The sequence below is a fragment of the Pogona vitticeps genome, chromosome 1 (assembly GCF_051106095.1).
Source record: "Pogona vitticeps strain Pit_001003342236 chromosome 1, PviZW2.1, whole genome shotgun sequence".
Taxonomy (NCBI): domain Eukaryota; kingdom Metazoa; phylum Chordata; class Lepidosauria; order Squamata; family Agamidae; genus Pogona; species Pogona vitticeps.
In genome coordinates, this window is record NC_135783.1 from 76,360,515 (window position 1) to 76,387,394 (window position 26,880).

At 42.4% G+C, this 26,880-nt stretch overlaps 1 protein-coding gene and 1 long non-coding RNA gene across 2 annotated transcripts; one reads left to right on the top strand and one right to left on the bottom strand.

The window, feature by feature from the left end:
* Window positions 1-32: 32 nt before the first annotated feature.
* Window positions 33-11,962, bottom strand: LOC144585939 (ras-related protein Rab-32-like). Its single transcript, XM_078383273.1, has 2 exons — window positions 6,729-11,962; window positions 33-825 (listed from the first exon to the last, which is right to left on the bottom strand). The coding sequence occupies exons 1-2, from the start codon at window positions 6,997-6,999 to the stop codon at window positions 785-787; spliced, it is 312 nt and encodes a 103-aa protein (XP_078239399.1). The 5' UTR covers window positions 7,000-11,962; the 3' UTR covers window positions 33-784.
* A 670-nt stretch (window positions 11,963-12,632) lies between these two features.
* Window positions 12,633-14,312, top strand: LOC110081952 (uncharacterized). Its single transcript, XR_013540573.1, has 2 exons — window positions 12,633-13,794; window positions 14,054-14,312. It is a non-coding gene; the product is annotated as an uncharacterized LOC110081952 (long non-coding RNA).
* Window positions 14,313-26,880: the final 12,568 nt, after the last annotated feature.

The window sequence follows — 26,880 nt, forward strand, 5'->3', positions numbered from 1 at the left end:
CCTCCTCCTCCTCCTCCTCCTCCCCGGCCTCTCCGAGCCCGAAAATACACACGGGATAGGAGAGGAGGTCGGGAGGGAGACTCAGGCGTCCGAGGATCGGCCTTTGCCCCTTCAGCAAAGGAAGAAAAGGTAAAGGGTGGGTAGAGGAAAAAGAAACTTCAGGGCTGATCACCTGCAAAGCATGTGCAATAGCGGAGAAAGCATCATAAAAGAAGTCACATTTATGAGCAAAGAGGAGGAACTGCAAATCCACTTTCAGCTTAAGACAAGGGTGTGCTTTTTCGGTTTTGCAGATCGCACAGAACTGGGTGGAATAAACAGAAAGAAAATTCAGAAAGATCTTGACAGGCTTTGTCTTGACTGAACTGTAAACAACGGTATGAAATTTAACAGGAAGAAGTATAATGTTCCATGCGTGAGAAAGAAAAAATGAACTGAAAGAACTGAGCATGTCTAACTTCCAGAAAAGAAGACTGAGAAGAGATACGGTAGCACGTCTCAGATCCTTGAAAGACTGCCATACAGTCTCTTCTGTTCCAACCCAGAGTGGAGGGCACATAATGGGATCAAGTTACAGGAAGGGATCACATTCCATTCAATATGAGGAATTATTTCCTAACTGTTAAAGCAGGTAGGAAACTAACTTAGCTTAACTTGGGAGTTGCTGAGTGCTCCAACGCTGGAGGCCTTCAAGAGAAAAATTAGACAACCATCTGTCAGATATACTTCGATTTGGTATCCTGCGTTGACCGAGGGGTTGGGCTTGATGGCCTTACAGACCCCTTCAACTCCATGATTCTATGATCCTTGTTGTGAGCAGACACACTGAACAGAACAGAATAACACTTTATTGTCATTGCATATGCAACGAAATCAGCAGAGTGCTATCCAGAATAGGGCACTTCTATGACATCCTCAGTTTTTAGACTTTGGCTGAACTTCTCAGACAGCATATACCTAATCTGTTCTTTACACTTCTATAATGCAATGTTTACATTGTTGTATTCTTCTTAGGTTAGCTGTTTCTCAAGAAAACGCAGTGCAAGGTCATTTTGAACAAATGTCTAGGGCAGGAGGGCAAAGGGCAGCATTGCCCTTTAGGGCCCCGATTACAGCCGTCTGCTCTCCCAAAGACGTTTAGATTTTAAAAATGCTTTTCTAATGCAATCCCCTTGGGCCCTTGAAGAAATGTTGGGGCACTGAAAAATGAATGATAATGTTGTTTGGCAGCTATACCTGCTGGTTAGGTTGCATTTTCTACATTTCTGTTATTTCTATGCTTCACTAACCTATCCTTGAGCACATTGAAATTCACACTGTTCATTGAGTTCACTTCCCTTCCTGAAGGAGAAGAAAGGGGGAAAAGGTGGAAGGGTTATAACTGAGGGTTTATAGAGAGGTTATAACAGGGAAGCAGAGTGTAAATGAGGCAGGGCAACAGAACACTCCTTTTAATCACTCGAGTAAAAATTAACAACTCCCAGACCAAAATGACATTATTATTTTGCAATATTTTGTAAGAATCCCATATCTGGTACTTTATGCAGCTAGTACTAGTAGGTGTCCTTCAGTCTTGAGACACTGTGGTATCGTGCTCTGAATAGAGGTCTTGGAACACCTTCTAGTGTGGCTGAGAAGGCCAATTCGAGAGTGACAATCCCTTCCACGCTGAAGACAAATACAATCTGTCCCCTGTCCAGCTCCCTGATTTTGCTGCTTCTGTGACTTCCTCTTTGCCTCGGCCTGCTGGACAAGGGTCTCTTCAAATTGGGAGAGGCCATGAAGCACCGCCTGCCTCCAGACTGAACGCTCAGATGTCAAGCTTTCCCATCTGTTGAGGTCCATTCCTAAGGCCTTCAGATCCTGCTTGCAGATCTCCTTGTATCACAGCTGTGGTCTCCCTCTGGGATGCTTTTCCTGCACTAGTTCTCTATACAGGAGATCTTTTGGAATCTGACCGTCAGCCATTCATGCAGCATGCTGCTTCAAAACGTGTAGAATAACAGAATTTGCACAACTTCAGCCTTCTTCTTCTAAGGGGCATCCTCCCAATGTTGCAGGCTACAGTTCCCATCATGCCTGGCTCTGGCCATGCCAGCTGGGGTTGACAGGAATTAGTAGGCAACCAGCTAGGAAAGGCTGCACTAAAACAATTCTCTTACCCAGATGTGACCAACACATGACTCTCTGTCTCATCACTGTTGCTGGCAAACTCAGATATATTTTCTGTCCCTCTGCCAAGGAATGGCATGCATGCAAGCAAGATTTTGAAGAAGCCTCAAATCACAGGGTTTTATTTTAAAAACTGATCATGTTAGAGGAACAGCATTCACTATTTACGGGAAAGTGGGTCATTATAAAATACCAGGAACTTGAAGAAAACCAGTAACTTCTACAGAAATTGTTGCTGGATAATTTAGTGATTTAAGTTTCCAGATGCGGAACCAGAGGCTGTGAGTTTGATTCCCCACTGGGCCTCCTTGACGGTCCCTTCTAGCTTTATGTTTCTTAAAGGCTTTCAAGGATGTAACTGAGCATTTTCATTAATATTTCCATATATTAGATAGTAATAGTAATGAAGGAATCGTACATGTCACAGATGATGCTTTATTAACATTTTAAATTTTGCTGGTTGCACAACCACAAGAATGAAATGCACCATTCCTATGCTATCAGTAGAATGAAAACAGCATTGGCAACATAAATTCTCCTGATGTTAGTAGACACAAATACTGTATACACATAAAATGAAAATGGCTACATTTTTTACAGAGACCTACCCATGTTTCCACAATAGAAGTAACAAAAACCGTAGTATTGTAGCATTTTTAAGATGAACAAACTTGTTATGTGGCTTTGTGGATATAATCTGATATATTTGTAGAAATGGAACAGATCCACCAAGCACTGGGCTGTATCTGCAGTAGCTCACATTAAAATTATTTTGTTGCTCTTAAAAGTGATGCAATGCTTGTGTTTTGTGGGTAACCAGGCTGCAGAGCGGTCTGTAAATAAGCAGATCACTTTGTCAAGGGCCAAAATTTCAAAAGCAGCAGACTTCACTGCCCCTAGATTAACATAAATTGGTTTTGTGCATATAAAAGCTGTAAGCTCTGTTCTATCCCAAGAGCCTGTATGTGGACTTCCTACCATCAGCCAAAAGTTGTTTTGAAATTGTATTGTTTAGCGAACCTGCAGTGATAAAAGCAATGCTTTCACAGTACTAGCAGGGCAATTGATTTTTAAAAAGCTATGTCTAGCTATTAGCCCTAATTTTCCTGCTCTCTTTAGAAGGAATAATTGCTGAACCTCAAAATAGCTGCACCCAGTTGCAGAAGGTGGTGGTGGTAGGGAGGTGCTAAGAAGAGAATGCTGATCCTTTACTAGAAGATTTTCAGGTTGGCAAAAGAAAAAGAAAAGTCCTTCTTGCATTCAACAACTATATAAAATGGCCTATCATTCTAAAGGCAGGGCACAATGAAAGCTGACCATGGTTTAGCTTTGCAAAAACAGAGGCTAATATTTATGTAAACTTTTAAAGTTTTTTTAAGGAGGTAGGGCTGGTCTTCCAAAAGATCATACTTCCTCAGGAGACTAGTGATAAGATTTTAAAAATGGCAACATCAATATATCCCTGCAATTTAAAGCTGCCAGAAATTGGGGGCGGGTGGGGGCGGGGAAGAGGGAACAGAGTAATACAGTACTAGGCTTTATGGAACATAATGATTGATCAGACCACATCAAATAGTCATCAACTTACTGAAAATCCACCACTTTTGAACAAGCTACTAGAACACATCCATTTTTGTGGAGAACATGCACTAACAGAGAAACTGAGAGCCTTCTCTGTTGCTGCTCCCAGACTCTGGAACTCCCTCCCACAAGAGGCTAAATCGGCCCCATCTTTTCTTTCCTTCCACAAGCAGGTGAAGATCTTTCTCTGCAGGCAAGCTTTCCCTGAGTGACTGGCTCCTTACATAAATATTGGTCTCTGTTTTTTGCAAAGTTAAATCATGGTCAGCTTTCATTTTGCCCTACCTTTAGAATGCCTGAGTGAGGTTTTGCAAATGGATTGTTGTACCTTATTGCATTATTCTTATTTTGGTGTTGCTTCTGTTCTGTGGCATTGTCTTCACTGATACTTTTAGCATTGTAGACTCATTGTTACTAATCTTAAATGCTCTCTTTTAATTGTCGTAAGCCATATTGCATCCTTTCTAAAGAGAAAGGTGCGTTAAAAATATTTTAAATAAATAAATAAATCCCCTGCTATTAATCTGTCAGTTGAGAATACCTGTAAACAAGCAACATTTTCTTCCCTTCTTCATCTTCACATGTAGACAGCCAAAAGGTCTGCATGATGTGTTGAGTTTACCACTTGTGCAGCTTGCCCAAAGCGACATAGGCTGGCTTTTCTCCCATGAGGCAGCCCTGGGGAATCAAACCCCTGATCTCTGGCTTCTACCCAACTTATGAACCTAGCCCACCAGCGTCAGTACAAAGAAAAGTTTAACTACTTAAAACATTAGCATGGTAGTCAGCTGTTTGGCAAAATAAAAATACTGCAAAAAAATCAAATTCTCAAATATAACAAGAAGTTTACAAGAGTTTTGAAAAATCTAGTAATTCTTTCTCCTACTTTAAGTTTGTGCCAGGACTTTTTATGGCTTTGGGCCACCATTTTGACATTTTTTCCCAACACAAACACAATTTTCATATAAAAGCGTACACACCATATGTTCAAAAACACTTCATATATTTTGATACATCTGCAGAGCTGTGAATCCACATAACAAAACAAGAGAGATTTGCTGAGGAACAGCACATGAGAACTGGCTCTTGCTCCCAGAATACAGAAATACGCTTAAACACATTCTTCTATGGAATTCCAAGTATGGCGTATTATTTCTGTTCAACTTACAGTGGTGCCTCAACTTACGAATGTCCCAACATACAACCATTTTGAGTTACGACCAGCTCCGGCTGCAAAATTTTGCTTTGACTTGCGGCCAGAACTTCCAGTTACAAACAGAAAAAGGCAGGGGAAAAAGGCGGTGAATTCAAATTGCTAACCATTGGTAGGCGAAAAGGCTGCTTCTTTGTAGCTCTTTCGCCCCAACAGTTAGAGAGTGTGCGATCAGAGGAGGTTTCGGACTGCCTGGTAAGGAAAGGTGCTGCTTTCTGCTTTTTAAAAACTGTGGGTTTTGGGCTGGGTGGTGGGATTATGTTTCTGTGCTGTAATGGGTCCTGCACGGTTTGTTTATTTATTTTTTGGTGTTTTTTTCCCCCATTTCCGATGGGTCTTGCAGGGTTTGTTTGCTTTTTTGGGTTCCCCCCCCCATTTCCGATGGGTCTTGCGGGGTTTGTTTGCTTTTTGGGGTTTTTTCAACCCCATTTCCGATGGGTCCTGTGGGGTTTGTTTGCGTTCTGCTTTGCTTTTCTGCATTTCTGATGGGTCTTGCACGGTTTGTTTGCACTGCTTTGGTTTTTTTGCATTTCCAAAGAGTCTTGCATGGTTTGTTTGCTTTTCTTCTCCCCCCCCCCCCACACCTTCAGCCAGAACAGATTAATCATGTTTCTGATAGATCTTGCAGTGTTTTGGGGGTTATTTGGTGATTTTTTCCTTTGGCCAGAATGGATTAATTGCATTTCAGTGCATTCCTATGGGAAATGGTGCTTCAACTTACGGCCATTTCAAGTTACAACTGGAGTTCTGTAACCAATTAAGTTCATAAGTCAAGGCACCTCTGTATTTACCTACATGGGAGGACACACGGGTGATGGGGAAAGAGGCAGACTAGGCCCAGGACCATCTAATGAGTTTCATGACTCATGAGGGATTCCAGTTTAGGTCTCTGAAGCGTATTATCAGCTAACCACAGAACTCGCCCATTACAAAAAACACTTTCTGAAAGGCAGCCCAGCAACTTCCAACCCAAGAACAAACAAAGTCATAATAAGGAAATCAGTTTCTTGTGAGTATATTATAAAAAGGGTGCAACTATACTGGCTTTGCTTTGCAGCCTGTATTGTTTGAAATTGCTGCTAGTGGTCACACAAGGGCTGCAGATTTGAGAGTTCACTATTCCAGCTAAGAGCCCCCAACTTCTGTCTTTCCTTCCTTTCTCTGATCTTGCCTCTGCTGATCCTTTTATGGGGCATAAATACAAGAACTCATAATAACAAGCCAGTGATAATATGATAGGGTGGTCTAGTGCTTATCTCATACTGTATATGTAAGAATATTTTAAAGAATTCAAAAAAAATTGAAAGCATGGGGGAGAGGAAAGAAAGCAGGGGTGTTTTCCCACCAGCCAGTGCTGAACACCACACCCCAAGTGTCCACTGAATCACCTACACACACACACATACACTCATTACAATAATGTACAGTATCGACTAATCACATTGGGAAAAGACCATCCTTCCAGCTTGAACCAGAAGCCCCTACCTACCCCTGCAGCCCAGGGGGAAAAAAACAAATCCACTTTAGGAACGAAAAGGGTTGGGCCCATTCGAAGCTGCCTTTGCATCAAGAGGTCAGTAAAGAATCCTTCCAATTCATTCCTTTGACAAATAGAGCAAATCCCAGGGTATCTGGACTCGCAAGCCTCCTCTCCCCGCCAAAAAAAAAACCAAAAAACCAAACCCCCCTTTTCCTCCCGAGCGGAGGGGCAAAGCCAGAGCCAGCGCCAGTTTTCCAGCCCGGCTCCTTCGGGCTCCCTCACCTGCGATGTCCCAGAGTTGCAACCTCACCAACGTCCTGCTGTCCCAGTTGAGGACCTTGAGGGCGAAATCCACCCCGATGGTGGCCCGGTAGTGCTGCGAGAAGAGCTGGTGGACGTAGCGCTTGATGATGCTGGTCTTGCCCACGCCCAGCTCGCCGATGACCAGGACCTTGAACAAGTGCTCGCGACTCTCGGACCCCGACGGGCCGCCGCCTCCGCCTCCGCCACTGCCGTGGCCTCCCCCGCCGCCGCCTCGCTCCCCTCCGGCCATGCTCCCGCCGCCCTCCTTCCTTCGCCTCCCCGCAGGGAAGAAGACCCCGGCAGCTGGGCGGGCGGGCGGGCGAGGGGGAAGAGCAACCGGCAGCGGCGGCGGCTCCAGCAACTTTCTTTCCTTCTTCTTTGTCCCGTCCCTGCCTGCCTGCCTGCCTGCCTGCCTGCCTGCCTTTCGGCGGGAAGGTGCGCCCGGCCACCCGGCGGAGGTGGGGGCCCCAGAGACGGGCAGAGCTGACAGGAGGCGGGAGGCAACCACCTGACTGGAGTCACAGGACGCGGAAACCCTGCAAGTTATAAAACTCCAGAAAGGGGCGGGGCGGCTGCCAAGATGGAGGCCGGGCAGCGGCAGGCCAAGCCCCGGGCGCAGCTCCTCCTCCTCCCCGGCCTCTCCGAGCCCGAAAATACACACGGGATAGGAGAGGAGGTCGGGAGGGAGACTCAGGCGTCCGAGGATCGGCCTTTGCCCCTTCAGCAAAGGAAGAAAAGGTAAAGGGTGGGTGGAGGAAAAAGAAACTTCAGGGGTGATCACCTGCAAAGCATGTGCAACACAGAGAACAACACAGCATACACACTCAGAAGTGCAAACTGGTACCAATGTTTAGGCAACCAGCAAAATTTAATATGTTAATAAAGCATCATCTGTGACATGTACAATTCCTGCATTACTATTACTGTCTAATAGATGGAAATATTAATGAAAATGCTATTACATGCTTGGCTAAAGTGACAGCCAATCCTTGAAAGCCTTTAAGAAACATAAAGCTAGAAGGGACCTAATTCCTTTCAACCCCACCTGGCATGGCCAGAGCCAGGCATGATGGGAACTGTAGTCTGCAACATTGGGAGGATGCCCCTTAGAAGAAGAAGGCTGAAGTTGTGCAAATTCTGTTACAGTATTCTACACGTTTTGAAGCAGCATGCGGCATGAATGGCTGACGGTCAGATTCCAAAAGAACTCCTGTATAGAGAACTAGTGCAGGGAAAGCGTCCCAGAGGGAGACCACAGCTGTGATACAGGGAGATCTGCAAGCAGGATCTGAAGGCCTTAGGAATGGAGCTCAACAAATGGGAGAGCTTGACATCTGAGCGTTCAGTCTGGAGGCAGGCGGTGCTTCATGGCCTCTCCCAATTTGAAGAGACCCTTGTCTCACAGAGGCAGCAAAATCAGGGAGCTGGACAGGGGACAGATTGTATTTGTCTTCGGTGTGGAAGGGATTGTCACTCTCAAATTGGCCTTCTCAGCCACACTAGATGGTGTTCTAAGACCTCTATTCAGAGCACAATACCACAGTCTCTCGAGACTGAAGGACACTTACTAGTACTAGCTGCATGAAGTACCAGATATGGGACTCTTCCAAAATATTGCAAAATAATAATGTCATTTTGGTCTGGGAGTTGTTAATTTTTCCTCGAGTGATTAAAAGGAGTGTTCTGTTGCCCTGCCTCATTCTGTTGCCCTGCCTCTATAAACCCTCAGTTATAACCCTTCCACCTTTTCCCCCTTTCTTTCCCTTCAGGAGGGGAAATGATCTCAATGAACAGTCTCTCTTGATTGGCAGCTTCAGGGGCTGTCCGTCTGGAAACACCCCATGGAATGTCTTAAAGCGTATTTGAATTTCAGTGTGCTCAAGCATAGGTCAATGAAGCATAGCATAGAAATAACAGCAATGTAGAAAATGCAACCTAACCAGCATGTATGCCTGCCAAACAACATTATCATCCATTTTTCAGTGCCCCAACATTTCTTCAAGGGGACTGCATTAGGACATGCACTTTTAAAATCTAAAACTATTTGGGAGAGCAGACAGCTGTATTGGGGGCCCTGAAGGGCAATGCTGCCCTTTGCCTGCCTGCCCTAGACATTTGTTCAAAATGACCTTGCACTGCGTTTTCTTGAGAAACAGCTAACCTAAGAATACAACAGCGTAGACATTGCATTATAGAAGTGTAAAGAACAGATTAGGTATATGCTGTCTGAGAAATTCAGCCAAAGTCTAAAAACTGAGGATGTCATAGAAGCTTGCTGGGGGGGCAATGTGTAGCCTGTATAATTAAAATTGTAAACCGCCCGGAGAGTGCTTGTAGCGCTATGGGGCGGTATATAAGTCCAATAAATAAATAAATAAGTGCACTGTTCTGGATAGCACTCTGGTGATTCCTTTTCATATGCAACGACAATAAAGTGTTACTCTGTTCTGTTCAGTGTGTCTGCTCACAACAAGGATCATAGAATCATGGAGTTGAAGGGGGCACGTTACCATAGTCTCTTGAGACTGAAGGATGCCTACAATATGGTCCCAAAGCAGTCCATATTGTTAACTATTTTCCCCATGTGATCACACCCTCATGAGATGCATCCACCAAGAGTAAAGGTAGTATCAGCAGAACAGAGTGGAAAGTTCCAATGGTGATGGAGGCAGAGAAACTACTGAAGGGCAGTTTATAGGCAACAACAGAAGTGGAAGATGACACTGGTGATCCTTCATAGACAACAGAGGTGACAACCTAACCCTTGTTAGTACTGAGCCAAATACATTGATACTTCTGGATATTCTATACCCAAAGCCAAGAGCTATGCTTAATTAGACCAAAGGCCTAGTTAATTTCATATTCTGAACACTCCACCCGTTTCATATGAGAGGCCTAAAATATGGGTTACAACGGCTTCCTTTGTTCTGTTTCAGATATAAGTAGTAAGCATGGTAGGAGTGGCAGAAGCTTGGATTCTGTGCATTCAGACAACTTTAGATCTGCTCTCATGACGCTTTGGAGCTTTTTCCTTTTATTTTTACAGCTGCAAAAGTACAATAAGAACTACAGAGGTTGATGATAATGAAAGACAGGATACTCCTTTTTGGTTGGATTTTACAAGGATGCTCTGGTGATGAGACTTTAGCATAGGTGGAAGTGGTGGTTGCTGTTCTGTTCCTTGACAGGGAGCAAAATATATTGGATTGGTCCTGAGGAACTGTGTGGAGGCAACTCTCTTTCACACACTCTTCACTTCCTTGCTTGGTTGCATTATAGGCCACCTTTCGCTCAATGAGGAGACACTATAGACACTCTCTTCCACTCACTTCCTTTCTCTCTGTGGACGGCATGTTTTACTTCCTGTCTGCTCTCTCTTGCTTATACTGTGTTGACTTTACATGAAGTAGGCGTGGATTAGGCTCACATCACTTCCTAGAGATAAAAATGGGTTTCCACTGCTGCTTACTCAGGGCTTATCTAGACAGAGGATCAGTTCCTGCAAAAGCACTGGATTCAACACTGTTGGTTTGGGTGCTTTTCCCTCCATCTGGATGATGCAAGGCTTGTCCCACCATCTTCAGTGTTTTTTTCATACCTCCAAAACAAACCAGCAAAAACTGGAATGAGGATGTGTGCAACTTTTGCCTTGTTTGCAAAAGCTCCCACCTTTTCTTTCTGCAGTACAGCATACATGTTAGGAGTTAGGGTCATCTCACTGTAAACTAAATGATGCTGTTCAACAAGACAGAAGGTGATTGTTCATCCTCTCTGGGCAGATGATGGTTGCTGTTGACTCATATTGCTCATTTGTCACTGCAACTCGCTATTCTGCCAGGGTAGTGCAGAAAAGATTGGGCTTACTGAAGCCACCTTGAGGACATCTATGGTTCTTCTTCCTTGTTTGGTCCCGCGCTGCTCCCCTCCTTTGCTTCTCTTTCCGGGCTGATCCACTCCTCCAAACCCCAACTTCTACCTCTCTCCATCTTTCCCTCTATTCCTCCTGTCACTAAGAAACCTTCTGCCACCTCCCCTCTCTTCCCCGCCTTTTCTACTCTCTCTTTCTCCTCAGCCTGCCCTCCCCCTAACGTTAAGTCCTCCATCCTTGTGGGTAGGGTAGATTTCCTTCCGCCTGAGACAATCAAGGATTCCTTCCGCCTGAGACAATCAAGGGGACGGCTCACTTCCAGGCTTAACCTTGTTAATAGATTCCTCTTCACAGACAGCCTTGGCAGCATCCTTCCCGGTCCTTTTTATTCTGTCAAAGACCTTGTTATAACTCAGCCACTTGTGACTTCTGCTTTGCTTAAGTCCACCTCTTTTTTTTTTTTTTTTTTTTAAGTACTCTGATTTTAAGAATTAAATACAGGACAGTCCTATTCCTTGAAAGATGGAATTACAGGTACACTTACAATGATATGAATATGCTTGAGGATAAATTATAAAATGGGTTTGGTGTACCTAATTACAGCTAGTTGTTTGAGAACAAAACTTGATGTAAATGATTATATTTTTGGAGAGTAGTATGCTACAGCCTTTGATGTTCTCTTCTGTAGAGCAAACTTGTCTTAGAATTCATTCAGAAGTTCAGAAGAACTCACCAGTTATTATTCACACCCATGCCCAGGAGCATTACTTTTTTATGTGAAATATAAATCAGCTTTTCTGAGTTTGAATCATACAAATGAGAGAGGACACTCAACTTGAAACAGAAAACATTAAAAAATAAGCACTAAGCAAATCACCATCTGGACATCTTGCACAATAAGAAAGACTAATCTATAGAATATTAGTGCTATTTTGAGAGTTTCTAATGACAACTTTTCTCTACAATCATTGTGGGCACCAGCTGATGCTTGTTATCCTGGATGTTTTAAGAAAAAAACCCACTGTTGCCCAGAAAAGTGTGTATCTGTACTGATATGTGCATTGTGAACTACGAAGTTATGAAACACACCTCTCTACACAGCTCCTACGAACACACACACACACACACACACACACACACACACACACTCTCACACACTCACACACACACACACACACACACACACTCACACACTCACACACACACACACACACACACACACACACACACACACACACACACACACACACACACACACACACTTTTAGCCTTTCCCAGAGTTCCTCAGCCATTTTGGCTGAAGCAGAAGGAAGACATCTCTAAATCCCTCCTCCTCGATTCCTGCCTCCCAAACAACTGGAAGGAGACTGTTCTTAATTCAATGGCAACTTTCATGAAACGCATCATATTCTACAGATGTCTTTCATAAGAAAAGCTCTAACTCTGGCACCCTTGCTGTCTGGATGTTTAGCCTTGATCCGACCAGCTAAAACTGACTGCATTCATACAGCATCACATGTGCTGAAAGCACATCACATTGTGCCTTCTTGGGCCTTTGGCGAGACCTTATCTATAGCAGCTTCCTGTATGAATGTTATGGTTGTTTGTGCTGTCCTTTAATGCCCTAACCTCCGTAATCAGATTGGTCAAGCTGTCTTTGACATTAGAATGTTTTTCAAGGGATGTTTCTGGTGCCCTGAGTTAACTGGGTTGACACATGGATGGGAGCAGCATTAAATCTCTCTTCCCCCCGCCCCGCCCGGTGAAACAAAGGCTCCCTTAAGAGAAGAACTGGGAATATTAATTTGTGGAAGAGAGAGAGAGCACAGTAGTTACAGTGTGCTTTGTAAAAAGTGCAGATGTAAAATGTGCAGCATGAAAGCATGCCCCAGTCATACCGGTTGAGAAGGATGACAAGAATACTATAGCACTTTCTCCATAAGAATGAACGAACTAGGATTCTCTCCTCAACAGCTGTGGCTGCTCCAGGACAAGGGAACCTCTGGCCCTTAGGCCTAGGATTTGGCTCACTGGCATTCCCTATTCCACCAATAAAGTGTCTGGGGAAAATTGCCGCTCCCCTCTGCAAACTCCACACTCCTCCCAATGCTGATCTCTGGGGATTTGCCATCTCTTGGGCACATAACAAAGAGCAAGGAATATCTGCGTTACCTTGGATACCAGGTTTTGGAGGATAGTGGGAAGCCTTGTCCACACCACAGTCTCCCTGATAAAGGAAAGTGGGGAGGCTTCCAAGATGCAGACATCAGCACTCCTACATGTTGAGATCTCGGAGCTGGCTTCATTCTTCTGCATACCCCTTGATATGGGGTGAGCAAAATTTCCCAAATGGAATTCCTTGCAGCCAGAAATTGGGTCTCACTGCAGATCCCCTCTTCTGCTTTTGCCAGTTCCACAGATGAAATGTGCCTGGAAGCTTCAACACTAGGGGCACTACTGCTGATAGTTATGATAATGATGAAGTGGTTAAAATAACATATTCTTAATCTATAATTCATGGTGTTACAGTCGATGGACATAGAAGAAAGCAGCTTCTGTTAAAGTCACCAGTCTTTTTCCAAAAACAAAACAAAACAAAAACACTTACTTTTATTTTTCATTTGTTTTGATCTGGGGTGCTTTTTATTTGGTTGCTCCTTTTGTTTTTCTTGTAATTTAAAATTGAAGCACAAATGAAAAATTATTTTTAAAAGTGACATATAACAAAAAGAAGTGCATGATGCCCAGTGCTAGGAGAATAGTAGGATATAAGTTAAATGAATAATTAAATGCCGGTGAAGACTGCTTTAATCAAGAGTGCAATTTCAAATGTCAATGCAGTTGGGTGCAGTAGCAAGGTCTGTTCAAGGTTAATTTGTAGAAAACACTACAGTATATTTTGATGTGGAGCTTGTCTTTTTATGCCTCATAATTAGCATCTATAGATGTTTAGGTACATGTATATGAGCAAATACTGTATATAGAATTATTCTCCCACCCCAAAATAACAATGTTATATTGTGGGTGGGGAGTACAAGGACAAAATGCTTCTGATCACATACAAGCTGCCTTTTCCTTTGTGAAAGGATGGCCCTGGTGGAACCCGTGAAGTCTGACGTGCTCTACCTGGTTTGTTTGAACAGGACAGTGGAAGCTCATGGACAGTGTACTACCTAGGTGAGTGCCCGAATCAAGGCAGCAACTAATCATTCATACAAGTACAAGAGGCTTAGATCTTGTTCTGGGATGGCCGACCTGTCTGTCTGCTATCTACTGGGAGGAAGCAAGTATATATACACCACCTATAAATGGTCTTGGCACATGTCATTTCTCATATGTGTGCTCTATGATTAAAAACCAAACCTAGTAAAAATATTGCCTGACCTTGGATTTCCTTGCAATGAATGGATCACATGACCATTCTTTTGCATTTCAGCTGAAAATACCACAATCAGCCACCTCAGAAGAATTCTGCTGCAACGAGAGGAGGCTTTTCCACGTCACTGAACCTCTTTCTTCCAATCCACGTGGTGTGTAACTGACTTTTAAGCCTGGTGTGGTGTCAAAGGCATTTTCCTATTTTGCCGGTGTAAAACTGTCACATTCCATCAGATTTTTCTGCAGGTCTGGAAAGAGATCCAAGGCAATCGCCATGTGGGGGTGGGTGCATAAATATCAAAACCTTTGTCACCTATGCTTCAGGTGGTATCCAAACTCCATTTGCTCTGTGGACAACCCATCTTCATGAGCTAAGGCACTCCACCTGGCCCAGTTTTTAAACCATGTACAATTTAACTCAACCCGAGTTTTATACTATGTTTGCCTGATGAAACATACTGTAGGACTTAAAATATCGTCTTGTTTGTATTCTTTTTAATGATTCAGTATACATTTGCTCAGCCTTGAAGTTTGATTGATGAGATTGATTGACCTAACAAAGGAAGCAATGGCCTTGGGTTTGTAAAAGCTGAACAAAACTGTTCATGCTAAGCTTTACTGGAGGTCACCAGGTCATACACCTCTAGCCAACCCATATATTAAGGGATTTGCCCTTTGGGGAGGGCAACTTTAGAGCAATAAAAATAACACCTTTTGTAGGCCTCCATAACAAATGTGTCACAAGGGGTCAGCTGGCAACAACCGATATGCTATTCTCTAGAATTAATTATATTAATTAACATATTGTTCAGTGCTAACTCCAGGAATCAAATTATTCCAGTTCCCAATTCTAGCAACATCCCAGTTTCTAATGGGCAATATCAACAAATTAATTTTCAAGCCTAACATTTCATATTCTGTCTGAGATACAGGATAATAATGTAGATACAGGATAATAATGTCCTTATAATGTGTATATAAGGAAACTAAAAGTACAGTGGGGTCTTGACTTGAGAACTTAATCCGTATTGGAAGGTGGTTCTCAAGTCAAAAAGTTCTCAGGTCAAATCTGCATTTCCCATAGGAATGCATTGAAAACCATTTGATCCGTATCTGCTCTTTTCCGTCCATAGAAACTAATGGGAAGCTGGTATTCCGCCTTCGACCACTAGAGAGGGGATATTTTGTTTCTTTTTTTCTTAGGTCAAGAAAGGTTCAGGGAAGGCAGGGAAAAGACAGTCCAGGCAGTACAGTACCAGGCAGTCTGAAGACTGTCTCCCAATCCACTCTCTAAACGCTGGGAGGAGTGAGGAAGCAGACAGGCACCCTTTTCACTGGCCAACAGTTAACTGAAAGTTCAAATTTTGCACTTTCCCTGCCTCCCACGTGGTTTTTTTCAGTTCTTAACTCAAATCTAAGTATGTAAGTCAAGTCAATATTTTCCTAAGAGAGTGGTTCTTAAGTCAAAATGTTCTTAACTCAAGCCATTCTTAAGTCAAGACCCCACTGTAAGTATGCCAATTAAGCGTCACAGAAGAAGGGAGCAGAGCAGCAGAATTCTCTTGATGCTGAGACCAGCAGGCAAACCAAGCTAAAAAATATGTTAAGGGAAATGCCTATTCCCTGAGATTAGTACATGCTCCCTCCAGCAACACTTTCTCAAAAACATGTGCTTCCACAATCAGATTTACAAAGTCAGCCTATGTGTAGCTTCCAATGACTATATGCAAAACAAAGTACGTATGGCTAAACGCAAGCTATGTAGGCAAAGAAAAGGCCATGTGCAAATGGTGAGTCTTTGAGGAAGCACTGATTTTAATTACCTGATAAGCATATTGACTTGTTTCACACACACCCCACCCTCAGAGTGCCAATAGCAGGGATGTTCATAAGTCCTTGGGTCCGAGTCCCAAGTCCGAGTCGGAATCTTTGGTACCAAATCCCAAGCCCCAAGTCTGAGTTCCTATTAAAAATAAGCTTTTTTCCCTCCAGAAAAAAGGGAGGGTAGGTGGGTGGGTTCTGAGTCACAAGTAGAGTCTGAGTCATTGAAGAAGAAGAAAACCTGAATCGAGTCTGAGTAGAGTAACCAATACAACTTAGGTCTGACTTGAGTCCCCACCCCTGGTTAATAGGGGGTTGGAATGACAAAATGCCCTGGGGAGAAGCCCAAAGTTTGGCAAAGAAATTGTTTTGACAATAATCCCCAGACTGTCCAACTAATTGGGCTAGTCAGGGGGTGATCAGTTAAAAAAAGTAACTTTTCCAAGCTTTGAAGTTACTAGAGAAGAAATGGACTTCCTTTCTGATCTGAACTGTTGTATATGCCTTCAGGGTTTCCAAGTTAGGAAGCTAGTATAGGACAAGAAGACTACCTTGCTGATCTGTCAACAGCCGGGTTGTCACTAGACTTCTGGTTGCATAAGCCTCCTCAGCTGGCCCAAACTGGATGCTTCACACATAATCTGCATTGTGGCTTGCTTGATGTCTTTTCTTAGGTCCCAGACTCAAAGCACACCTTTAGCAGGATCAAAATATTTTTAGAAGGATACATTTTTCTGCTGCTGTATTATCCAACAGTAACATATTTCTAGTGTGCAGTTTGGCCAATAACTATAACAACCATACCTGTGAAGAACCTACCACATACGGAATACCTGTGTCTGATCCGACTAGGAATCACTTGATTATATTATTAGTCATATACATTTTCTGATTTTATAATTCTCACTTTATGCTTTTTTTAAGAATATGATTTCCAAGGTTTACACTGACTATTAACCTATTTTAACCCATTTACTTGTCCACTGTGATTTCACATGAATCTGGTGCAATTGTGCAAACTGTTGAAAGAAAATGTGAAAATTATCTGGCTTGGTCTGAAATGTAAAGCAGAGTGTCTGCTTCAGGCGGCCATAGATAGGGAACAATCCTGTTCAGTCTAAGACCAGCCTAAAGATACACTTTAGGAAAGGGAAACAAGAGCCTTGAAGGAGCCATTGTGACCTGTTACCTGGATACCACATTGGATAGCTGACTTGTCACTTGGTTATAGACTTTCCATTATGGTGAGATGGATTGTATTTCTTTTCAAATGTATAGCTATCAGTTCTGAATTCTTGTCTATATATATGCAAGATTTGTAGCTATACATTTATATATATATATAAATCTAAATGTATAGCTACAAATTTTGCATCTGTACATATGAATTGTAGTTTGCACGCACACACACACACAACCCAAAACTTGAACATGCAGATGCTTATTATGATAGTTCTTCTAGCCAGCCCTCCTTGCCAAAGAAAAATGCAGCTGTGTTGTCCACATCAACAAATTAGAAGTTAGTCTTTTGTGAAGTTAATGGCTTTTAATTGCCCATTCAAGGGGCGGGGGAACACTGAAATATTTTGCATTATAACTGGACACTTTCTGATATATACACAAATCCAGCATGCTGTGGAATGGGACACCCAGTGAGGGTGAAGGAATCACAATGGACCGGTGTACTCACCTCCTTGTCTCCCATAGCAGGTTCTCCCTGCTATGCCAAAAGAATCCAGAAAACTGGGGAAAGCTGAAAGAGACTGACTACCCCTTCCCTGATCTCTGGAATAACAAGTTAGGTCTGTTTGCTCATCAGGATCAAATCATGGTTTATGATTATTTTCCTATTCATTGACTTGCCATTCAACAGCAGCATTTTCCAACCAAGAGATCTGCTGCTATAACTGTCCAGGCTATTTGAAATGTGAGAAGAGTATGACTTTTCAGAATGATATACAGTAGTTGCATCTTCCCCTCCATAATGTCTCCAATGTATTACAGCTTCAGATAGCAATGATTAGAACAGACAACAATTGTTTAAAATGCCTGATTGTGGCTGTCATCACCATCATAATTGCGTGTCCTCAAGTCAATTCCAATTTATGGCAACTGTTTCCAGGGATTTCTAGGTAGAGGAAAAATCAGAAATACAGTACTATAAGATGCCATTTCCTTCATTTGGGGCTGTAACGATCCTGGCTCCCTAAAGAGAACAAGATTGTGGTCAGGGAGTCCCTCTGGGCACCAAACTACCACTTTTATTCCCTGAGGTAGGTCCTCTAGGTCTCAGAAGTGCGTAGTAAGCCCCATATACAAGCATGAACCTTAAAAGTAACCTTTGATTGCTTCCAAGCAATAAAACATATGCTTTGTGTTTCCTTACAACGCACAGCAGCCTTACCAAGTATGACAGTAGGACCTCTTAACTTACAGTGGCAACTATTACCTTTCTTTCATCCACACTGGCACCACACAGTGGTGCCTCGACTTACGGACATCCCTTCTTACGACCATTTCGAGTTATGACCAGCTCCAGCCGCAAAAGTTTGCTTCTACTTGCAGCCGGAGCTTCCACTTACGAACAGAAAAAGGCAGGGGAAAAAAGGTGGGAGATTCAAATTTCTAACTGTAGGTGGCGACGAGGTGCTTCTTTGTAGCTCTTTTGCCCCAGCAGCTATGGAGTGTGCGTCGGAGGCTTGGGACTGCCTCCTTCTGCTTCTGAGTGTGCGAGTGTGTATGCAGGGAGGCTTCGGACAGCTTGGTAAAGTAAGGTGCTGTTTTCTGCTTTTTAAAAACTGTTCTCGGTGTTTTTGCAGTGTGGTTTTGAGATTGGGGGGGTTATGTTTCTGTGCTGTGATGGGTCTTGGGGGGGTTGGTTGCTTTTTGGGGGGTTCCCTGTTTCCAATGGATCTTGGAGGGTTTGTTTGTTTGTTGGCTTTCCCCCCATTTCGGATAGGTCTTGGGGGCTTTGGTTGTTATTTGAGGAGGTTTCCCCATTTCCAATGGGTCCAGCTTGCTTCTCTTGCTTTTTTCCTTTGTTTCCTTTGCATTTCCGATCTGCCCCCTTTGTTCTCTGTGCATTTCCAATCTGCTCTATTTGTTTTCTGTACATTTCCAATGGGTCTTGATTGCTTTTCTTCCCCCCACTTCAGCCAGAAGGGATTAATTGCATTTCCAGTGAGTCTTGCAGTGATTTTTTTGGTGATTATTTTCTTTGGCTGGAATGGATTAATTGCATTTCAATGCATTCTTATGGGAAATGGTGCTTCAACTTACAACCGTTTCGAGTTACATCCATCTTCTGGAACGGATTATGGTCACAAGTTGAGGCGCAACTGTATAGCCCTACTGTAGCAAAAGACTAGTCCTCTGTTGAAGAATTATTTGTTTTTTTAAGAAAACAAAATAGATTCATTAGCATACAGTTGTAGTTTCAAAGCAAAAGCACTGCACATATCCATCTGTTACAATGTTTAAATAAACTTACAATCTTACACAGAACCTAACAGACTCCATTTTCGCATAACTACAATTCCCAGTTTCCTTCCATTTCTTTACAAAGGCTATCTGGGGCCATTTGTTCTGGCTTAGACCAGCTTGTGTAGGTTGCACAGGCTAGCTTTCCTCCTGGAAGACTGCAGAGCTCAATGATTTAAGTATCAGGTTGGGAGTTCACTTCCCCACTGTGCCTCTTTGACACGCTAGAATTGATGATCCATAGGAACCCTCCCGGCTCTGCAGTTCTAAGATGATGACGACGACAACGATGATGATGAATTCCTAACCTTTGGCTCTCCTCACTGAATTATCCAAATTGTCACATCAGGAACTTTCCATGCCTTCTGCAACTTGCACATTTATTTGCATTGTTTTGTGATTGGTCATCAGGAGATAAGCACAAGTTTTATAGGCAAGTATCACAAAGTTCTAAACACTAATACACTTCAGCTTCTAATGATGGGTTACTTATAAAGTATGACTTAGCTCCTTACCTCTTCATCCCTTTCTAGCAGCTACTGGTAAACAGGGAGATTGTTTTTGCAGAGGCTTGAACTGCTAATTTGCAGTTTTTGAAATCTGGCCAAGGGCTGCAAAATATCAGGCCAAGGGCTACAGATTATTTATCCACGCTTAAAAGGCTTGAAGAACAGAGAAGTAACAAATGCTCAGAAAACTCCAGAAGGAGCTTTCTGTCAATAACTGCTACTAAATAGGGAGCAAAAGGAAGGAAAGCCATCTGGTCTTTGTATACAATCCAAAGGCAAGGAAGAGTAGGTGATACCTTTCTTAGGCCACTAAAAAATTACAAATGCTAGCTTTTGGCCCGGGTTGGGCACCAGTTATCTGTGGCTGGTCCTCAAAAAAAACACAAGCATTCCAAAAATCGTCACTAGATCTTTATGCCAGGCTCAAAATGAGGACTGCAAAGTCAAACTAGGAGGATTGCTTTTAAATTCCACCTCTGGCAAGGATGATTGAATTGTCCCAATGGAAGGCTGCCAGTCACTCAGCTCTCCTTCCCTCATTACTTCCCACTGAAACAAAAGGTTCATTTCTTGGCTGGAGATAGGGGTAACACAGAAATGTGACAACCCTGTTATCAGACAAATTGGGATAAAATTTAGTTTACCCACTAGGTGAGCCAATTACAGCCAAATTATTAATATGTGTTACCTGCTGGCTGGAGGGAGCTGTCTTCAGTTTAAAGTACTTATTAGGCCGTGTTAAGTGTCCATGCTTGGTTGCAGACAGGGTCTTGAGAAGGAGGGCTGTTCAGGGTGTCCTCCATATGGACACAGATTCCTGCTGATTTAACTGCAAATCATTGTGAACATGGAAATGTAAGAAAAGATAATGATAATAAAACTATAACCAGTTTAGGATTTCAAAACAGAAGTGAAATTATTTGGATTTTTTTCATGGTATTTTGTCATCTATTGTGCTATTCCTGCTCAATGCAGGAATCCTGGAGGCAGGCGGTGTATCATGGCCTCTCCCAATTTGAAGAGACCCTTGTCCAGCAGGCCGAGGCAAAGAGGCAGTTACGAAAGCAGCAAAACCAGGGAGCTGGACAGGGGACAGATTGGATTTGTCTTCAGTGTGGAAGGGATTGTCACTCTCGAATTGGCCTTCTCAGCCACACTACACGCTGTTCCAAGTCCTCGATACAGAGCACGATACCATAGTCTTTCGAGACTGAAGGATGCCATCGCATCGCATCGTGCTATACACTTTAACTGTGTGCTACTTAAGGAAGTTTGGAGGCTCATCAGCTCCTCCCACCTTTTGTTTGTGCTTAGACTGGCTTGTTAAATACAGAAAATCTGTCATGTTGTGGTTTGCCTTTCAAATTTATCTTGGCTGAGAGTCTCTTATTTTGACACTAATTAATCTGGTCCACACCCACATAACATAAATACCATCCCAAGTGGTATCTGTTTGATTACGCAATACATAGGATAGTGCTTGGGCAAATAAAAAAGGTGCTAGGTTTCCTCATTCCTGGGAAATGTGAGACAAAATCTTTCTCGTTTAGAAAAACTATAAAAAAAAGCTTGATAGCTGTTCTTTATAATCATAGAATCGTAGAGTAAAGGAGTTAGAAGAAGCCTATAAGAACATTGAGTCCAAACCCCTGCTCAATGCAGGAATCCAAACAAAAATATATCTGAAAAATGGTTGCCCAATTTTCTTTTCAATGGCTTCAATGGTTGGAGCATTCGCCACTTCCTGAGGTAATTGGTTCCATTGTTGTACTGCTCTAGCAGGAAGATTTTCCTGATTTTCAACCAAGTGGCTTCTTGTATTATGTGTTCCACACTCTGCAATGGCTGAGAACAAATTCTGCCCCTCCTCAGTATGGTGGTCCTTCAAGAATTTGAAAAGTGCTATCATATCTACCCTCAGTCTTCCTTTCTCACAGCTGAACATGCCCAGTTCTTTCAGTCTTTCCTCATATGGCTTGGTTTCCAGTCTCTGGTCATCCTTGTTGCCCTCCTCTGAACTTGTTCTGTCCTTCTTAAAGTGTGATGTCCAGAACTAGACATAGTACTCAAGATGAAGTATAATCAGTGCTGAATAGAGGGGAACTATATGTCTTCGAAGCAACCAACATGAAATTGACAGAAATCCGGGAGGCAGTGGAAGATAGGAGGGCCTGGCGTGCTCTGGTCCATGGGGTCACGAAGAGTCGGACACGACTAAATGACGACGATATGTCTGACAGGAAGCAACAGTTAGAACTGGATATGTAACAACTGATTGCTTCAAAATTGGGAAAGGAGTACAACAAGGCTGTATAATGTCTTCATTATGTTGTTTTCAGTGGGGTGCTTGAATCTATCAAGATCTTTTTTAATTTTACTTCTGTCTTCCAGGGTATTCGCTATTCCACCGAATTTTGTATTATCTGCAGATTTGATAGACATTTCCTGTACGTCCTCATCCAAATGTTTAATAAAAATGTCAGAGAGCAGTAGGCTCAGGACTGAGCCATGTGATTCCCCACTGTTAGCTCCCCCCAGTTTGAGAAACAGCCATTGAACTCTTGGAGTACAATTCTATAACCAACTTTGTATCTGCTTGACAGTTGTTCTCTCCAGCCCACACCTAGTTAGCCTACTAATTAGAATATCATGGGGCATTTTGTCAAAAGATTTGCTGAAGTCAAGATGTATATGTCTACTGCATTCCCATCCTCTGCCAAGGAGGTTACCCAATCAAAAAATGATTGTCTGGCAAGATTTGTTCTTGACAAATCTGTGTTGGCTTCTAGTTATTACTGCATTCTCTTCAAAGTCCTTGGAGAGTGACCACTTTATAATCTGCTCCAGAATTTTCCCTGGGACTGATGTCAGGCTGATTGGTCTATATAGCATCCACATCCCTCGTTTTTGCCCTTTTGAAGACAGAGAGAACATTAGCCCTTCTCCAGTCATCCACCCACCCATCCATCCTCCATGATTTCAAGAAAATAATGGACAGTGGTTCTGCGAATTCTTCAGCCAATACTTTCAGCACTCTTCAGTGCAGTTCATTGGCCCTTGAGATTTGAACTCAAATTAGTTATTTCAGGTTCAGGGTTCTAAAAGCCTTATTTAAGTGGATGATGAACCCTCTTTGTTGTTGTGATTGCTGAATAATAGTGAAATCTGTTCTGAAAGAACTAGGAAGAAATAATTTACATGTGGTAACAGAATACCAATAGAACTATTTCAAGCCACAGAAACTTAATCTGTCAAAGTCTTAATAAGTCTTAAGAAGAATATGCTCTCTATAAAGAGACAAACAAGTGGGTCCTGGATCAAATCAACCCTGAAATCAGTTTCATTATTTTTACCCTGGAGGTAAAAATAAGGAAACTGATGCTGTCCTGTTTTGGCACATTTGTGAAGACAGGATTACTATGGAAAAGATGAGAATTCTAGGAAAATTTGAAAGCAGAAGGAAAAGAGGAAGACCAAATATGAGATGAACTTACTTCCTAAAGGAAGCCACAGGCTTCAGTTTACAAGAGCTGAGCAGGGCTGCTGAGGATAGAACATTTTGGAGATTTCTCATTCAAAGGGTTGCCGTAAGTCAAGCAACTTGATGGCACATAACAATAGCAACAGCAAAACTAGGTTATAATACCTATTATTTTCCTCTTTGCAAATATTCTAGGCTCATTTATTTAGCAATGTCCTAGGTTTATTAAAAGATTGTTTTCTAGAGAGGGAGGGAAATTTACTGACTCAATAATACCCGGGGTTTAATGAAACCCATAATGGGAAAGAAAAGGAAATTGGAATTCCAGATACTGAAAAAAACCTTTTAAATGTTAATAGCTTTAGGAGATAGTTGCTTAATAAACAAAACACATCTCATGAAATGAAAGGGAATTACCACAAGGCAGTTTGCCATGGAGGGCATTTAAACATCTGAACACTGCAGGCCGTGTTGGAGTTGCTGCAGCAATAACATTAGCAAACGCAATTGGCCAACTGTGTTTATAAGAGATTAAGCAGTAACGCATTGCAGGCCTTAGAATATGCCATCCGCAGCATTGGCAGTTTTGAAATCTGTAGAAGATAACTTGGAAAACAAGGGTTGTGTGTCTAAGTCAAAGCCATAACAGGGAACAAATATGGCTGTAAGTGGAATACCTGCTACCACATGATTAGTTTATGTATTCACCTGAACATAACTGTGTATAATAGTCAAAGGAAAAAGAACAAAAAGCAACATGGTCCAAAGACATCACTCTTTTTTCTTAAATGTTTGTGTGTGTCTGAAAGATAATCCTGAATTGCTATGCAGGGCGAAAATTTACAAGTATTATATTCAGTAAGGATGTTGATCTTTTTCTCATTCATTGCGCAGACGGACTCTGCCCACAGAAAGGTGCCAGGTGGACTCTGGAGACCTAGAAGGCCTATAAAACTGATACAGTGCATACTGCCACAGGTACCACCAAATTAAGTGTGCCTTCTGGTTGTGTTTAAACCTTCGTCTCTCCATCTATGCGGAGGATATGCGCCCAGCATTCTGAGGGGACAAAAGCAGGAGAGGCAGTATGCCATCCATTATGTTGTATGAGCTTTTGGATTTATCTGAGGGTTACTAGGATCCTGCACACCCCAGTCTTTGTTTTTGTTTATATATTTCTTTGTTTTGGTCAACAAAACAGTCAGTTTTGACCAAAGAGATCTGATGATATTCCACACTACTTTCATGCTGTTCTTTGTGGTATCTCAGTTTGAGAGAGGCTGGGATGCCGCAGACTACAGTTGGACATACTGCTATTTAAAAATGTAATTTATTGACAAAAATAGAATATGAAGAGTTAATTCTTTGGAGATACTGCTGTGGTTCAACATAAACGTCGTTTAGAGCTTTGTGGCATATCAGTTTGGTTAATTGTCTATTTGGGAATTATCCTGGGATGCATGTTTGTTTTTGTTTTCAATATTTTTTGGTTTTGTCTTGTCAAGGTTTGGTACTTTGAATGTTAAAGTTGGAGAAAATGATAAAATATCCTTGTGATCTTGAAAGTAGACTATTGTAACCATCTCTGCATAGGGCTGCCTTTGAAGGTGGTTCAGAAGCTGCAGCTGGTGCAGAATTCCACTGTGAGGCTGGTCTCTGGAACATTTATTTATGACCATTTTACTCCTATCCTGGCCTGTCTGTTCTGGCTACCTGTTTGCTTCCAAGCCAAGTTCAAGGTATTAACTTTTAAAATTCTTTAACGGTTTAGGACCTTGTTACCTGGCTGAGCACCACTCCCTCAAAACATTTACCCATTCCACCTGTTCATCTCATATTGGGAAGCTCCAAGTGTCCACCCCAAGGGTTGTTTATGACTTTTTTCTCCTTGTTAGCCACCCAGAGTAGTTGTCTGTTATGAGGAGGTGCTGATAAGTATTGAGCCTTTCCCAGAAAAAATTGAGCTAGGAAGTTGTAACTGCCACACTATTCTACATATTCTCCCAGGAAGTCAATGCACTTGAGACATCTGTCCTGCAGCTTCTTAAGTCCCTGCAAATAAAATTCTTCTGACTGCTAGTGTAACCACTCATTTGCAGCATTAGTTGCCTCCAGAACACTCCCAAATCGTTGTCCCTTTTCATGTTTTTTGAGTTTGGGGAAGAGATAATAAGAAGGAGTCAGGTCAGGAGAATAGGGCTGATAGGGCATCACTTGAAAGCCTAAGGATGTCAGTTTTGTCATTGTTTCACCTGCAGTGTGTGACAAGGTGTTGTCATGCAACAGGATGACACCTTTGGAGAGCTTTCCTCAATGTTTTACCTTAATGTTTTGCCTCAACTTCATCAATAAAGCACAGTAATATTTTGCATTGATGGTTGAACCCTGTTGGAGGTAGTCCACAAGCAGAACTCCTTTCTGATCCCAAAAAACTGTTGCCATTTGCTTCTGCACCAACCTTTGCACTTGGAACTTCTTTGGCCTGGGGGAACCACTGTGCCTCCATTCCTTAGACTGTTCCTTTGTCTCAGGATCATAACAGTAGATCCATGTCTCATCACCAGTTACCAGTTTGCCCAGGAAATCTGACTCATTTCTTGCAAAATGTTCCAAAGCAACAACCGATGACTCCACACATTTCCTCTTTTGTTTGGTTGTCAAAAGTTTGGGGATCCATTTTGCTGCCAGCTTTCTCATTTCCAAGTCATTGTGGATAATGGCACCAACTCTCTTACATGATATTCTTATTTATTTATTTATTTATTTATTTATTTATTTATTTATTTATTTATTTATTTATTTATTTATTTATTTATTTATTTATTTATTTATTTATTCCATTTATACCCCGCCTATCTAGTCACCGCGACCACTCTATTCTCAGATATATAGCAGTACCTTTGGCTGATATTCGGTGGTCCTCCATGATCATGGATGGCTTTCACATTTGCAGGCACAGAGATAGACATAGGCCTTCCACTGGGTTTCTCACTTTCAACACCAAAATGGCCAGTTTTAAAATTGACAACCCAGCGTTTAACTGTTGCATACGAAGGGCCACTGTCACCCATAGTTCGTGACATTTCATCATGGATCTACTTTGGAGAAACAGGAACTTGATTACGGTCCTATGCTCTTCCACATTGAACTTTTCTGGAGGTGCTGCCATGTTCACTTTGGACCTGAACATGAATGATAAGTTAGAATCATAGGTAGTTGATTTTTACACCATTGAATACAGACAAATTGGCTAGTACATTCTGCAATTTATAGCTTCCTACCTCAATTTTTTCTGGGAAAGGCTCAATAATCAGCACCCCCTCATACTAGTTGGGTAGGATGGATGGATGGATGGATGGATGGATGGATGGATGGATGGATGGATGGATGGATGGATGGATGGATGGATGGATGGATGGATGGATGGATGGATGGATGGATGGATAGACAAACAAATGAACATGGCTATGGTGTGTGCGTGTGTGTGTGCGTGTACATGCAGAAAATTGCCCCAAACTTACAGTATTTTCAAACTTGTGGCATGAAAAAATTATTTACTATGTGTTCCAAAACAATGAGACAGTTCTGGCAGAA

Coding starts and splice junctions, on each gene's coding strand:
- LOC144585939 (XM_078383273.1), bottom strand. CDS start 6,999: ATGGCCGGAGGGGAGCGAGGCGGCGGCGGGGGAGGCCACGGCAGTGGC. Junction 826..6,728: donor GCAACTCTGGGACATCGCAG/GTGAGGGAGCCC, acceptor TGTTCTGTTCAG/TGTGTCTGCTCACAACAAGG.